Raw genomic sequence first — 14,324 nt, 5'->3', positions numbered from 1 at the left:
AGGCAGGCAGGCGGCGCGCGGCAGGACCATGGGGCCGGCTGGCTGGTTGGGCTGGCTGGGCTGGCTGGGGCGGGCGGCGCGCGGGCGGCTTCGAAGAAGGGCCTGGTCGAGATCCGGCCTCTGCCTGCCACCATCCCCACCCAGACCCTCTGCTGCTACCGCCAACCTACACGTCGTCGCCCTCAAGACACCAACACATCTTTCATCCGACAATATGGCTCACAGCAACGTTTGGGGCTCCCACCCTGTGAGTAGGGCGGCCCCCGCATTGCTCCGTGCTCCATCCGGGAGCACACAGGCGAAATCGGAGTCAAAGTCGACATCGCCGACCAGCCATCTGCATCGCCACAACCCCTGGACGACTTATGCTCGATCGATTCTCGAGAGCCCGGTCAAAAGACTGCCATTGGACGGCTGCTGACCCCTTCAATCCATCGTCTCTCTGATGCTTTGCTCGACGATTTCGCAGAAGGGATACGGAAAGGGCTCGCGCTCGTGGTTAGTATCATGGATCCGTCACACGAACACCGACGAACGCGGAAGGGATCGCATCTGGACGGCCACCGGGCGGCTGAGGGAAGCACAGAGATGCGCTGCAGGCAGCATCAATCGAGGAGTCAGGCACGCAGGGAGGACGTATACAGCGCGAGCTCAGGCAGCACCCCCGACAGCAGCCCCGACAGCAGCCGACACATGTTGCCTTAGCCGCGCCGGAGGGTCGTGCTGGACGAGCGATCGGAGGATTCCCGCTGCACTGATATGGCAGCAGCACGCCGGAGCGTTCGAGGCATCGACCTCGAATCCGGGCACGCAGCGGCAACAACTGCACTCTGCCAATCCTGCGAACGGCTCGGACACTCCCAGGCTGGCCGGACAGGAGTCGTGCTGGCGGCACGGACGGCGGAGCTCTGGCTGTTGCCAAGCGCGGGTCGAGACGTCCGGCAACCGCGTTTCTCAGCCGCCGGTTCAGATGAAGAGGAAACCTCGGACAGCACGATGGCTGCGCATGCGGTGGTCGAGGCGGTATCTGGCGGAGGGATGGTCCCGATCGAGGTCACTGCGATGGAGGACCGACCTGCCGTCCGGTATGTCCAATCTCTTTGGTCCTAGGATCCGCTGACATCCGACCCTTCCCCATCTTCCCCCCGACACACCTACAGCCGCGTCTGCGCCAACCAGGGCGGAATTATCCGCAAGTACGGCCTCAACATCTGCCGTCAGTGCTTCCGCGAGAAGGCCGACGCCATCGGCTTCGTCAAGCAGCGCTAAATGCGCACAGCCGGACCGGTCCTAGGACCTGACCGGACCCTGCGATCTCGCAGGGCAGCGATGTCGGACACCTGAAGGGACCGGCGAGGAGGGTAGGGGGCGCACAACGCGGAGCGGATGACGGCCCATGAGGAGACGGGGCTTGCCGTCGCGAGCCTCGAGCGGCCGCCTCACTCCGCCCTGCGTACAGCGCCTTGCTGCACCGCCTCGCCGATCCTGTCCGCCATCGTCCTGCCTTGGCACCCCACCTCCCTCGCACGTCTCCACACAAGCGCGCCTACACACACACACACACATACAAGCATGTACTATGATCATCGCCCTCGGACGCTGCCGGAGCGGTCACCTCCCTCTGCATCGTCCTCCGCCCCTCTCTCTCCTCACAAAACAAACGCAATCGCACACACACACAGACGCTCTCGCACCTGGCTGCCGGATCGTGGAGCAGGATATTCTTGTTTCCGCAGTGTGAACTCTCTCGACGGGACGGCGAAGCTGGCTGGACGCGGGTTGCTAGATGTCGATGCCGAGCTTCCGCAGCCTGTCCTCGCGCTCGCCCTCCTTTTGCCAGTACCGTCTCCGGGCCTCGTCCCTCTGCTGCGGGGTGAGAAGCGCCATTTCGGGTCCGTCGATGCCGTGGACGAGGTCGGCGTCGAGCGTTTCGTCGGCCTCGGGACCCTGGACGATGCGGCTGATGCAGTCGGCCAGGGCCCGGAGCTGGCCCACCTCCTCATGGCCGACCCTCAGCCCGAGTCGAAACAGGTCCGACTCGGTCACTTTTCTCCCGCCCACGCTCACGCTCGAGCTCAGCCCGCCGTGGCGCGGAGCGGTGCGCGAGTAGGCCTCGTGCGCCCAAGCCGGCGTCTGGTCGCTGACGCCCAGGATCATCTCGATGGCCGCGTTGCGGTAGGCGTCGCTGGGGAGCGCGTCGAGCGAGATGAGCGCCCGCTCCAGCCCCTTTCGCTTCTCGCCCGCCGGGAACAGCGGCGAGGTCGGGGTGAGGATGCTGCGGATTGCCGGATCCGTGGCGATGCTGACCAGCTGCGAGGGGAGCAGCGGCTTCGGATCGTCTCGACGAAGCGGGTCGAGGAAGATCAGAGGATCCGGCTCCGGCGGATACTTGAGCGCCGACAGCGGACGCAGCAGCGGAGACGAGGGACGGTACAGCGTCGATCCCGACGGCGCCTCTTCGGAGCTGGCCGCTTCGACGTTGGTGGCCGCCAACACCGGCAGACCGCCCTCGAGCAGCGGCTGCGCCAGCTTGGGCGTCTCTAGAGCTTGCCCGCCGCCTTCTACCTCTTTCCGTGCCGGCTCTTCGCCTCCGTCGGCAGTGACGGCGGCGTCTGCGCTGGTGTCGATGACCTCGACGAGCCCACGCCGGCGCCGCTGCTCGTCGGCGAGGCCCTCTTGGCTCTCGACGTGGATGAGCATGTCGTTGTCGACGACGAACCGGATCGCCTGGGCGACGGCGTCGACGTGCTTGGCGATCTCGTTGCGCAGCAGCTGGTGCAGCAGGTCGGGCTGGGCAAATGGGTTGGGCGGCGGTGCACGCGGCTGTGGGCGCCGTTGCGGCTTGCCCGAGGCTGCGGCTGCGGCTGCGACGGCGCCGGTGGCGGGTGCACCTACGTTGGTCGAGCCGCCTGCCCCGCCGCGAGAGGCAGCATCGGGCTGCTCGTGCCGTTTGCGGCATCGGTCGCCGTACGAGCAGCGTCCCTGAAGCCAATGCCTGCAGATGGGCCGCGTGTCTTGCCTTGCATCCTCTGGCACCGACGGGGCGGCCACTTTGGATGACATCTCCCGCGGTGCGGCGTCCGAGTCGCTGTCGCTGTCGCCATCGCTGTCACTGTCTCCGTCGCTGGACGAGTTGCTGCTCGAGTCCGACGACGAGGCGGCTCCTGCACCGGCATCGGGCCGCACACCCGCTTCTGATGGTGGTCCCGAGTCGTCGTCGTCGTCGCCGTCGTCCTCGTTGTCTTCGCCGCCGTTGCCTCGCCCTTGGTCGACCATGTCGGGCGCGTCCCGATCCGCACGCTCGATTCCGATGAGAGACCGTGATGTTGGCGCTGTTGCGGGCGAGGTCGTCTCGGTGGCTCCGAGACTGGTCTCGACCCTGGTCTTCTTGGGATCTCGCCCGTCGTCGAGCTGGGAGGGCACGGCAGCAAGGCCTGCTTGCCGGTCGAGATCCGGTCCTCGCATCCGCTTGCGTCCCGCTCCCCTCTCGCCGTAGATCTGCTCGCTGCGTCTGCGGCGCTCCTCTGCCTCTTTGAGCTTCTGCTCAACGTTTTGCCGGGTGGGCCATCGCTTCTTGCGCTGGTTGACCCACTCGGCGATGAGCTCGGGCGTGTTGAGCTGGATATTGAGGCCGGCGATGGTGGCGTCGGGCGGGCCGTCGAGCGCCTTGCCGCCTGCCTGCGCCTGTGCCCTCGCGGCTGCCGCTTCTTCGTCTTCGTCTTCGTCCTCGTCGTCGTCGTCGTCGTTCTCGACGTCGCCGTCGTTGTCGTCATTCCTGCTGCCTGGATCGCCTCTGGTGCTGCCACCTGGCCGGCCCGTGCCAGCACTGGAGGGCCCGGCTCGACCTCCTCGGCCCCGGCTGCGGCGCTGCCTCTCACGCTCCTCTGCGACGAGCATCGGGTCACGGCGGCGTAGCTCGTCGATGCCTCCGTCGGGATAGACGAGGTGCCGGTCGGCCTTGTGCAGCATCAGGCCGAGTTCGGTTCCACACGCGAACCGGCATCGTCCCGGCTGCTCGGATGGATCCGATGGGGTCTCGGCGGCACCGGCGAACGCCGTTGGATCGACATAGTCGCACGCAAACGATCCGCCTCCTCTTTGATCTTGCCGGTGGTAATGTGGCTGCTGCTGCTGCTCGTCGTGGTTGTATGTCCCTGGCGTGCGATGGCTGCTGTAGCCGTTGTCTTGATGCTGGTGGATATGTTGCTGGTAGGGTCGGTGCTGGTGATGGCCTGGTGGTCGCTGCCCTCCTCTGGCGCCTCCTCTTCCTCCTCCTCCTCCTCTGCCTCTGCCACCGCCTCGTCCCCGATGACCTCGGCCGCCGCCGCCGCCGCCGCCGCCGCGAGAAGGGCCAGCCGGCTGTCCGCCGCGAGAGCTCATCGTGGTTGAGGCCTGGGTATGCGGGCGCTGGTGCCGTCGGAGGAGCCGATGGTAGGGGGCCCTGGTTGGATTGGTGCGATACGAGAGAGGGCCGTCGACGGAGAGCAGGGACCACGGGTCGAGGCAGGCAGGAGGCGAGGCCAAGGCGGCCGGCGGGCTGCTGCGAAAAATTTCCAGAGCGTCTGCATGCACGGCCTGATCACTCTTCGGCCAGGCGCTGCCGCTGCCCGCCTGCTGGCCAGCAGCAGCCCAGCATGAGAGGTGGAGGTGGGGACGTCTTCTTTTTGGCTGGCCGAAGCGCTAGTGGGGCTGGGCCGCCTTTGCTTCTTCGCTGCCTTGGCCAGGAAGCCAAGCAAAGCTGAGAGGCAGGCAGGCCAGCGGGCTGGCTAGGCCATGCAGGGTCTTCTCTTTTGGCGGCAGCAGCAGGCCGGCAGCAGGCAGGCAGGCTGGGCTCGCTCGGTGTTGGACCACGCGCGTACGTACGCCCGCCTCGCCGGCTGGCCCGACCTCGTATTGGCCTGCTGGCTGGCTGCGCAACCTGCTTTTTTCGGGTTTTGACTGGGAGGCCCAAGCCCGGCGAGGCAAGGCGGGGCAAAGCAGGGCGGAAAGGGGGATGGGTACTGTATGCTGGGTGGCGTCTTCCGGCCTGCTGTGCTTCCTCCCGACCACCATCATCCCTGCCGCCGCCCATCGCCGCCTTCCGCCTTCAGCTCTGGCCACGGTCTGCGCTCGCCCGGCTGCTTGGCTCAGCAGCTTGCCGCACCGCGCTCCGCATCGCTGGTACTGCAGCCTCCTTGACTTCCCAGCTCATCTTCTTTCCTCCGCACCTGTCGCTTTCCCTCCCACTTGCTGGTGCTATCAGGCCTCCCTTCATCTGTCCGCTCGTTCGTCTGGTCCTTGGACCCGCCCAGCACTCTGACAGCGCTCGCACGACGAGGCCGCCGTGGTGCAGACCGTCATTCAACTGCTTACCTGCAACCCCCGCTATGAGCTGAAGCAGCAGTCGGTCATGGTCGACACTCGAAGGTCCCGCAGGCTCGCCGGGCCGGCGCCCGAAGCGGCTGCCATGGCCGTTCCGGGTTCGACCGCCGCTGGCCCTGTCGAGGCCCAGGCTTCACACTCTGCCTCGCCGTCTGGGACGCCCGCGCCCACGCCGGCCGCCGCCGCCCACACAAGCTCAAGCGCATCGCCGGCACCTCTCACCCGCCACGCTGCTGTCACGGGCGGTGCGACCATCATCCTGCCGGAGAACCCCATTCCCCTCTTCGACTTCTACCTCGAGCTGGGCGACAACCCGCACCTCGACTCCTCGGCCGGACCACTCAACCCGACGCACAAGGTGTTTGTGCCCAACGCCCACGCGGAGATCGATGCTGCTCTCAGCTGTTGGAAAAGGCTGGAGGCGTACTTTGCGACCGGCGACGCCGCCGGGTCCCCGTTGCAGCAGGCCGACGGCGTCAAGACGGAGGTGCAGGCAGGTGTCGGCGATGCGCCTGTGACCAGGGCGTCTGCCAGGGACAGGTCGAGCTCGACCGAAGCGAAGAGCAGCGACAAGGCGGGCACGACCACCAGCAGAAAGCGCAGGACGGCAGCGGAGGACCCGGTGCCGCCCCAGCAGCCGCTGGACAGTGCCGGCGAGCAAGAGGCAAAGACGCTGGCGCTCGAGGTCGAGCTGTTCCCCGTCAAGCGCTACCTGTACGACCTTGGCATCGTTCGCTACCCGGAGAGCGACAAGCTCGAGCTCGTCTTCCAGGTTCAGGCCCACGCCCCGTCCAGCCTGGTCGAGAGGCTGGAGTCGCAGCGCCAGAGGCTTCAAAAGGCTCTCGACTCGAGCTTTGATTTTAACAAGTGGTTCCAGAAGGGTGGGTACTGTAGGCCTCGCTCCTACAGGGCGCCTGCCAGAGGCGGTATCTGTGCTGCGTCTTGAGAGCACCGCGACGGTTGTGTTCCCAGGATTCTCTAACCTGGCTGATCCTTCGTACCATTCGCGCTGTGCTTCCACAGGTCCCGAAGATGCCAACTGGAAGCTGGAGCGAGAGATCCTCCGTGACGAGTGCCCCACCAGCTGCGCCCTGGGCTACATCGTGCCCAGCGCCATCGGCGACGCCGGCCACCCGCTCTGCCATCTCGAAGAGAACCTTGTGACGCGCGAGTGGGTCACGCTGTACGGCGAGGTCACGCTGCGCGAGCCCATCTTCCCGCCCGACGAGCCCATCATCGGTGCTGGTGCTCCCCATCCGTGGGGTCGGGCACGGATGGAAAAGGACGCCTACGCGACCTGGTGGGTCGATCCGCTGACGGGCGCGCGCATCGCCGAGGAGTCGCCTCACAAGCGCGCACCGCCGTCGCGCCTGCCCGGGGACATGCTGATCGAGGTCGGCCTGGCACCCGAGGCGCTCCACTACGGCGCTGATGGCCACGCCGACGGCTTCATCGAGTCTGTCCAGGACCTTCCGGCTAACGTCGCTCCGAACGCGCTGACGCTCTCACGCTCGCTGAAGCACCTCCTGCCGCGGGTCGTCGACTACGCCGACGGCTTCCTCGAAGTCAATACGGCCGTCAAGAGCCTCTGGGACGACACCAAGTCATTCTACCGCCTGCCGCCAGCGAGGACCAGCCTGAGCACGTGCAAGAAGCTGCTCGCCAAGGAGCAGCCGTCGCCCAAGAAGTCGCCGAGCCGAGGCAACAACTACAAGCGACGCAAGGCCGACGTGGGGCTCGTCCAGCGGAACAATGGCCGCAAGCGCATCGCCGACCCGAGCCACACCACGACCGAGCTGGTCACCTGCGAAGAGCTCGAGGCCGAGGCCGACGAGGACGACGAAGCCTTCCTGCCCCTCGACACCAACATTGCCAGCCTGCTCGAGATGTGCCGCCCGCCGAGGGATGGCGCTATGCGAGCGCCGCCGAGCGAGGTGATCCCCACTCCGCTGCTCCCCTACCAGGCCCGCTGCCTCGCCTGGATGGTCGATCGGGAGACTGCGCTCGATGACGAAGCAGAGCTCACCTACCCGGGATGGCTCGCCCTCAAGACCAAGCCGGTCGAACGCGTCAATGCGCTTCGCCGACAGATGGCCCTGGACTGGAAGCGCAAGCAGGCCGACTGGGAGTACCAGAGGAGGCTGGCAAAGCATCGGCAGCAGGAGCACGAGCGGGAGCAGAAGGCAAAGGCAGAGGAAGGCGAGGAAGTCAAGCCCGACCCCGAGCAGTCGGACCAGGGAGGATCGTCCGACAGAAAGGGCAAGAGAGCCCCACCCAAGAGGGCGCCGGCCAAGGTCAAGGGCAAGGGCAAGGCGAAAGTGATCGCAGCCTCGAACGAGCCGGCTCCGATGGCCGTGACCGAGGCCGACGTCGTCCTCAAGGAGCCATTCACCGATCCCGTCGACGTCGAGCTCTTCTTTGACGAGTCGACGGGCATCGTGTCGCTCCGTCACTTCACCTGCCGTCGCCGCGAGCCCGGCGGCGTGCTCTGCGAGTCGATGGGGCTCGGCAAGACGCTCGAGAGCCTGGCCTTGGTGGCATCGAACCCGTGCCCGAGCATCCAGGGACTCACGCCTGCCCATCGATCCCGCTCGGCCTCGCTGGTGGCGGGCCTCGGCCGCGGCGAGCTGAAGCCGCTCGTCTCCCGCGCAACGCTGGTCGTGTGCCCGGCGGCGCTCATCGAGCAGTGGCTCGACGAGATCCGCAAGCACTTCCGCAGCAGGCAGACCGGCACCGCACCCGTTCCTGGTCAACCGGGCACCACCCAGCCCGGCGTCGTCCGCTTCAGCGACGACATGTTCAGGTGGGGCCGCTCAGACTCGCGCACCGCCGTGCGGGACTGGGCGTCGGCCAACCTCGTGGAGCCCGACATCGTCGTGGCGTCCTACGAGGACCTGGCGTCGCAGCTCTCGCTCAGCCAGAAGACGACCGATAACGGCAGCGGGCCTCGCTCGCCGTTGCTCGAGGTCCTGTGGTGGCGCGTGATGCTCGACGAGGCCCAGATTGTGGCCGCCAGCCCGAGCAAGGCCACCGCCATGGTCCACGAGCTTTGGCGGGTCAACTGCTGGATGGTGACGGGAACGCCCGTCGCCAAGGGCATCAAGGACCTCCACGGCATCTTTGGCTTCCTCGACCACGATCCGCTAGCGTCGCCGCACAAGTTCAAGGACCTCCTCGAGCGCCCCTTTGCTGAGGGCGAGATCGAGGGGATCCGCAGGATGCGCGCAGTGTTGCCGCGCTACATGTGGCGCCACACCAAGGTGCACGTCCAGGACGAGATCGCCCTGCCGCCCTCGAACACGGAGTGGCTCGAGCTCGAGCTGCCCGAGGTCGAGAGGCTCTTTTATGAGCGCGAGGTCAAGCGTCACCGCGATCTCATGGCGCGCCGCGCCGGCCGAGGGCTGCGCGATCCGGGAGACATCAAGTTCCTCGTCACCCTGCGCCAGCTGCTCAGCCACCCGCAAGTCGCCCAGCAGCTCGGCTACGGCGCAGGTGGCAAGCGCCTCACCTTTGACCAGCTCTTCTCCTCGCTCTGCGCCAAGTCGGACGCCGAGCTCAACGCGCTGCGCAAGGACGCCGTCCTCGCCACGCTCCAGCTCATCTGGGGCCAGGACTTTTACGAAGAGGAGCGCAACAAGCGTCGCTGGACCGGCGGGCCTCCTGTGCTCAGGGGCGAGGAGGTCTGCATCGCACTGCGACGCGCACTCAAAATCTGCCAAGATGCGTGCGCGGAGAGAAGGGCAAGGGGTGTTGGCGATCCGGAAGAGGATGAGGGGGACGAGGAGCACGTCGGAGCAGCCGGAGCGGACGGGAGTGCCGACCTCGGCCTCGAGCAGGCGGCCAAGAAGACGAACCGCGGCGACCAGGCCTACAGGCCGAGAGGTCGAGGCAAGAGGAAGTCGGCGGGCTTGGATGACGACGAGGAGGGTGGCGGACACACCGCCTTCCGCTGGAGCGAGGCGCTCTACTGGGTCAAGATGCTCCTGCAGAAGCACCGGGCCAAGGAGGGCGGACAGCAGCACCCCGAGGCGGGCAGCGCCCCTGGCGACGCCGCCGCCACCGCGCTGGAAGGAGCGGGCATCGGTCAAAGCAGGGCCGACCAGACCTTGGCCGACGAGGAGGTGCAGGAGCCGCGGGGCCCCTGGGATCCCCTGCGACCGACCCGCGTCTTTTTCGAAAAGGCCTTCAAGAACGCCACCGACAAGAGCGTCGACCTCACTGACCCGCGCTTCCACCTCATCGTCCAAGACGCCGGCTCGGAGGACATGGACGAGGGTGCGCTCGAAGAGGTCGTCGCAGCCCATCGACGAGGCCTGTACGGCGACGAGGGCGACGCACAGGACGGTCACGATGGCGGCGGCGACGATGCCGAGGCCGGCCCGAGCTCCAACGGCGCCGCATCCTCCGCCAAGCGCCGCAAGGCCTCGCCCAAAAACACCCGCAACGATGGCGACTTTGAGCCGGTCCTGAAAAAGTCACGTCTGCGCGGCAACGCGGCCCAGCGGCAGTCGGCGCGCGTTTGGTACTACAAGCCGCGTGAGAAGCTCTCGACCACCCACACGCGGCTCCAGGGCGTCCTCGCCCGGCAGGAGGCCAAGGAGCGCGAGGTCGCCTTCCTGCACACGCGGAGGGACGAGGTGCTTGGTCCGCAGACCGCGACCGACGCCGACGGCGGCGACGGCAATGGCGATGGCGACGGCAAAAAAAGCGGCGGAGCTGACGCTGCTACGATGGCCGAGTGCGGCGTCTGCCTCGAGGCCATGCTCTGCCCGGGCGTCCTGCCCTGCTATCACTCCTTCTGCCTCGACTGCCTCCAGAAGCTGGCCGCCGACGCGCCTCGCTGCCCCAACTGCCGACTCCGCTTCACGGCCGACGACATCACCGAGATCCTCCGGCCTGTCGAGAAGCGACGCCCGAGCCCGGGCGCCGGTGGCGAGGATGACGCGGACGCCGTCTACGGCGACTTTGGCGGCAAGATCAGCGGCCTCATCCGCGACCTCCGCAGCCGCCTGCGCCAGGACCCGACGCACAAGGCCGTCGTCTTTTCGCACTGGAAGACGATGCTCTCGTTCATCCAGACGGCGCTGCTGGAGAACGGCATCGGAGCTGTCGCGTTCGCTGGCGGTTCAACGTCTCAGTCGCACGCCCTCACGTCGATCCGCGACGACGCCGAGACCCAGGTGATCCTGGTCCCCTTCCGCGCCAGCGAAGGAGCGGCGGGCCTGACGCTGACCTGCTGCGACCTGGCCTACATGATGGAGCCCGCCATGGACGGTGCGCTCGAGGCGCAGGCCATTGGCCGGATCAACCGCATCGGTCAGGCCAGAACGACGACCGTCATCCGGGTCAAGATGAAGGACACCATCGAGTCGGCCGTCATCGAGGTCGCGGAGCAGAAGGGTAGGCAGGGCCTCGCCAAGCTGCCCGGAGCCGCCGAAGCCCAGGTCGATGCTAGTGCGGCCGACGCAGCCAGCGACGACGCGGCCGGCGACAGCGCCATGGCCTCGACGTCGGCCGCGCCCAGCACTCCGAGCAAGCAGGGACGCTCATCTGCGCGGGTCGCCGAGCTCCGGGCGCAGTCGATTGCGGCCTCGCTCAGCTCGACGGTGGGAGCTGCCAAGAGCAGCAGCGAGTCGAGCCACCACCTGACGATGGAGGACATGGCCAAGATCCTCGGCTTCGACATCGAGGAAGAAAAGCGCCTCGAGGCCGAGCGCAGGGCCGCCGTCGCCGAACACCGCCGGCAGGAGCTGGAGAGGATGGGCTTCCTCGCCCAACCTCAGGTCGTGGATCGCGCCGAAGCGGAGCGCGCCGCCGAGGAGGCGGCATTCGAAGAGGTCCTCCACCAGGAAGCCGAGCTGGAGCGCAGACGGGCTGTCGCGATCGGGATGGCCCACTTCAACATGGGTATGGCCCGGATCGAAGCTAGGCTGAATGCCGATCCGAATTGGATGGCGTTCGCCGGAAGGTTGGCGGCCGCTGACGCAATGATTGCACAGAGGATGTTGTTCGGACGAGGAGGAGGAGCCGGCCAGGCAGGAGAAGCAGGCCGAGCAGAAGAAGCAGAGGGGGCAGAGGGAGCAGAGGGAGCAGAGGGAGAAGAAGGAGGAGAAGAAGGAGCGGGAGGCTGATCCATCATCAAGGGCCGCCCGCGACGGCGCAGGTAGCGACGGCCAGCCAGGATCCATCAAAACAGGCCGACATGGGGCCATCGACCAATCTACCGACCGACACCAAAAGCAGCACCATGCAGCATCACAGCATCATCATCGTTCGGCATCACTGCGTATCCAATCTCTTTCCTCACTTGTCGAAGTCACGGGCATATCCTCACGCCCACAATCGGCGTGGCGGCGTCCCATCGTACGGCCTCGACCCTTGTGCCGCATCAGCCATCACTGTGCTAATCCAACGAAGCGAGGTCGCGAAACCGACGGGTGTGGCTCTGCTCTGGTGATATTGTTGTGCGGACGGTGATTGGCATGGCATGCGTGCATGTGCGCGGGCAGCGGAGGAGACGAGGGGTACATCATCACGACGGAGTGAGTTCGACCGCGGTTGCATCTATGCCGCTGCAGCGGGGGCCGGGGCGGGCGTCGGGGCGGCCGAGGCGTTGGCAGTGGCGGCGTCGACGATCTGCTGGTCGAGCTCCTCCTCCATCTGCCTGAGAGACTGGGACTCGATGCCGCCCTCGCCGCGGTCGAGGATGAGGCCATCGATCTGGGCCTGCTCGTGCCAGATGGCGCCGCCGAGCTTCTCCTCGAGCCACTCGATGGCGCCGAGGTCGCAGATGACCTTCTGCCTCTTGAGGACCTCGTAGGCGTGCAGCTCGCCCGGCCGCTTCTTTTCCTCCTCGGTCTTTGCATTCTCCCTCGCCTCCTCGGTCAGCGCGTCGAGTTCGATGAGCTCGATGCGCGGCAAGTTGGACGACGACAGGGCAAAGTTGCGCAGCGACGCCGTGTGCTCCCTCCTCTGCGCCTTCGTGTACACCGGGTCCGACGACGAAGGGCGGTCCAGCGGCGACGAGAGGGCCGCCGTCGAGGGCGAAGGGTTGCGCGGCGCAGAGAGGAACAGCGCGTCGGTCCACTTTTTGGCGGCGAGGAGGCGCGCCAGCGGACCCGTGGAGCCCGGCGGGGGCATCCAGTCGAAGCTGGGGACGACGATCAGGTTGCCCTCCCTCCATCTCGCCGAGAGGGCCGAGCGGAGCGCCAGCTCGCGCACCCGTCGTGGCAGCTGGGTCGAGTGGTCGCGCGGGCGGGGACCGTGGGCGACGGCACCGCCGCGGAGGATGGGGTTGGACATGGTACCGAGACGGGCCTGGCCGGAACCCTTTTGCGGCCGCAGCTTCTTCTTGGATCCGCGCACGTCGGACCGCGTCTTGGTCGAGGCGGTGCCGGAGCGCTGGGCGTCGAGGTAGTAGACGACGGCAGAGTGGAGGACGTCGCGGCGTGCCGGAGCGTCAAAGACGTGCGACGAGAGCGGAACGTAGCGCGGTGACGGCCGTCGGATGCGGGTGGGCACGGGCGTCGCCACGGTGCTGGTCGAGGCGACGTCGGCGGCAGAGGGTGACGCTGAGTCTGGGGCTGAGGAAGAGGTCGAGGCAGATGCGTCGCCTCCGGTGGCGGTGGCATCGGCGGAGGCGGTCTCCGGAGCTGCCGGGGCGGGCGCAGTGGTGGCGGTCGAAGCCGTCACTGGCCTCAGAGGCTTGGTCGACGGCGACAGGTAGGAAAGGCGAACGTGGACGAGCGAGGGCTTGGTCGGGACAGCGATGACGTCGGCAGCACTGTCCATGTCGGCAAAGAGGCCCGCGGTGGAGTTGGGCTCGAAGCCAAACTCGGCATGGAGGCTGTCGAGATTCAGGTGGCCATCATTTGCAGATGCGGCGGCGGTGGCATCCGGCGGGGTGGCGCCGGACGAGGAAGACGACGCTGGGGCGGATGACGAGGCGATGGGTGCGGATGCCGGGGACGAGGGTGACGACGAGGAGCTGGTGGACGGCTGCGAGTCTACGGCGGCGTTGGTGCGGCTGGACGTGGTGTGGAGGCTGCTTGTGCGCGCGGCCGAGGCCGAGGCCGATGTGGATGCGGCGAGGTGCGAAGGGGCGACGGCGACGCTGCGGCGAAGAGTCTGTCGCAGCGCCATCAGCGAAGGAAAGGCCGAAGACGACATGGCGTGCGGGCAGCGCTTCAGAGGCTGTGGCGAAGAGAGGGCGACCGGTGTTTTACCGGCTGGAAGGCCCGGAAGGAGGCAAGGCAAGGCAAGGGGATGGGTGCGATGAGGGTGGCACAGAGATGGCAGTCGAGATGAAGGTTGGCAGATGCGACCTCGCGGCCAGAGGCGCAACGGGCCCACAGGTCCCAGCCAAGGCCCTCGCCGCCCGCGCGAAGGAAAGAAAATCTGGCAGGCTTGCTCGGCACCGCATCTTCCGATTTCCCGATGCCCGTCTTGATCGGGAGTGCCACCACATTTTCAAAATTATCCAATCGGTGATTTGGGCATGGACGGCTCCGAGCTCGAATGGGGCACGTGAGTTTGCATCAGCTTCGGCCGACGAGGGAATTTTTCAAAACCTTGTCGGGCCAGCCAGCCACCCGCCGTCGAAGTCGGGGCCGCGCAGCCAGAGGCCTGCCAACCAGCAAAGGGCCGGCCAACCACAGCCGCCAGGCGAGGTCGGCGGGGCAGGGCCAGAGGTTCGAGTGCGTGGGGCCAGCGGTCCCAGCCCAGCCCAGCCAGGCCAGAGCCAGCCAAGCCAGAGACAGACAGCCGGGGCGAGGCCCAGCGCGCGACATCGCCATCGAGCTCGGAAGCCCCTCTCCTCACCATCCACGCAACCCCATTAAGAAAGGTAGGTCGTCGCCGTCCGGCCCAGAGCAGCATAGCTCCCTAGCCCAGCCTATTTGCGCATCGCTTCGAGAGACGGAAGACTCACCATCGCCGCTGCTGCTGCTTTGCCCCGCTGTCGC

General features: G+C 67.0%; 4 protein-coding genes across 4 annotated transcripts; 2 read left to right on the top strand and 2 right to left on the bottom strand.

Annotated features, from left to right (window-relative positions):
* Nucleotides 1-214: 214 nt before the first annotated feature.
* PFL1_04946 (uncharacterized protein) lies at nucleotides 215-1,269 on the top strand (the record flags this gene model as incomplete). The annotated part of the gene is made up of 3 exons (XM_007882476.1): nucleotides 215-247; nucleotides 470-498; nucleotides 1,161-1,269. 3 exons carry the CDS (start codon nucleotides 215-217, stop codon nucleotides 1,267-1,269), a joined length of 171 nt encoding a protein of 56 aa, XP_007880667.1.
* Nucleotides 1,270-1,782: 513 nt separating this feature from the next.
* On the bottom strand, nucleotides 1,783-3,969 carry PFL1_04945 (uncharacterized protein; the record flags this gene model as incomplete). Its single annotated transcript, XM_007882475.1, has 2 exons — nucleotides 1,783-2,858; nucleotides 2,892-3,969. The coding sequence occupies 2 exons, from the start codon at nucleotides 3,967-3,969 to the stop codon at nucleotides 1,783-1,785; spliced, it is 2,154 nt and encodes a 717-aa protein (XP_007880666.1).
* A 1,420-nt stretch (nucleotides 3,970-5,389) lies between these two features.
* PFL1_04944 (uncharacterized protein) lies at nucleotides 5,390-11,492 on the top strand (the record flags this gene model as incomplete). Its single annotated transcript, XM_007882474.1, has 2 exons — nucleotides 5,390-6,242; nucleotides 6,385-11,492. 2 exons carry the CDS (start codon nucleotides 5,390-5,392, stop codon nucleotides 11,490-11,492), a joined length of 5,961 nt encoding a protein of 1,986 aa, XP_007880665.1.
* A 433-nt stretch (nucleotides 11,493-11,925) lies between these two features.
* PFL1_04943 (uncharacterized protein) lies at nucleotides 11,926-13,530 on the bottom strand (the record flags this gene model as incomplete). Its single annotated transcript, XM_007882473.1, has 1 exon — nucleotides 11,926-13,530. The coding sequence occupies one exon, from the start codon at nucleotides 13,528-13,530 to the stop codon at nucleotides 11,926-11,928; it is 1,605 nt and encodes a 534-aa protein (XP_007880664.1).
* Nucleotides 13,531-14,324: the final 794 nt, after the last annotated feature.

This window comes from Pseudozyma flocculosa, assembly GCF_000417875.1.
Source record: "Pseudozyma flocculosa PF-1 unplaced genomic scaffold scaffold00017, whole genome shotgun sequence".
NCBI classification, from domain to species: Eukaryota; Fungi; Basidiomycota; class Ustilaginomycetes; order Ustilaginales; family Ustilaginaceae; genus Pseudozyma; species Pseudozyma flocculosa.
This window is presented reverse-complemented; position numbering and strand designations above follow the sequence as displayed.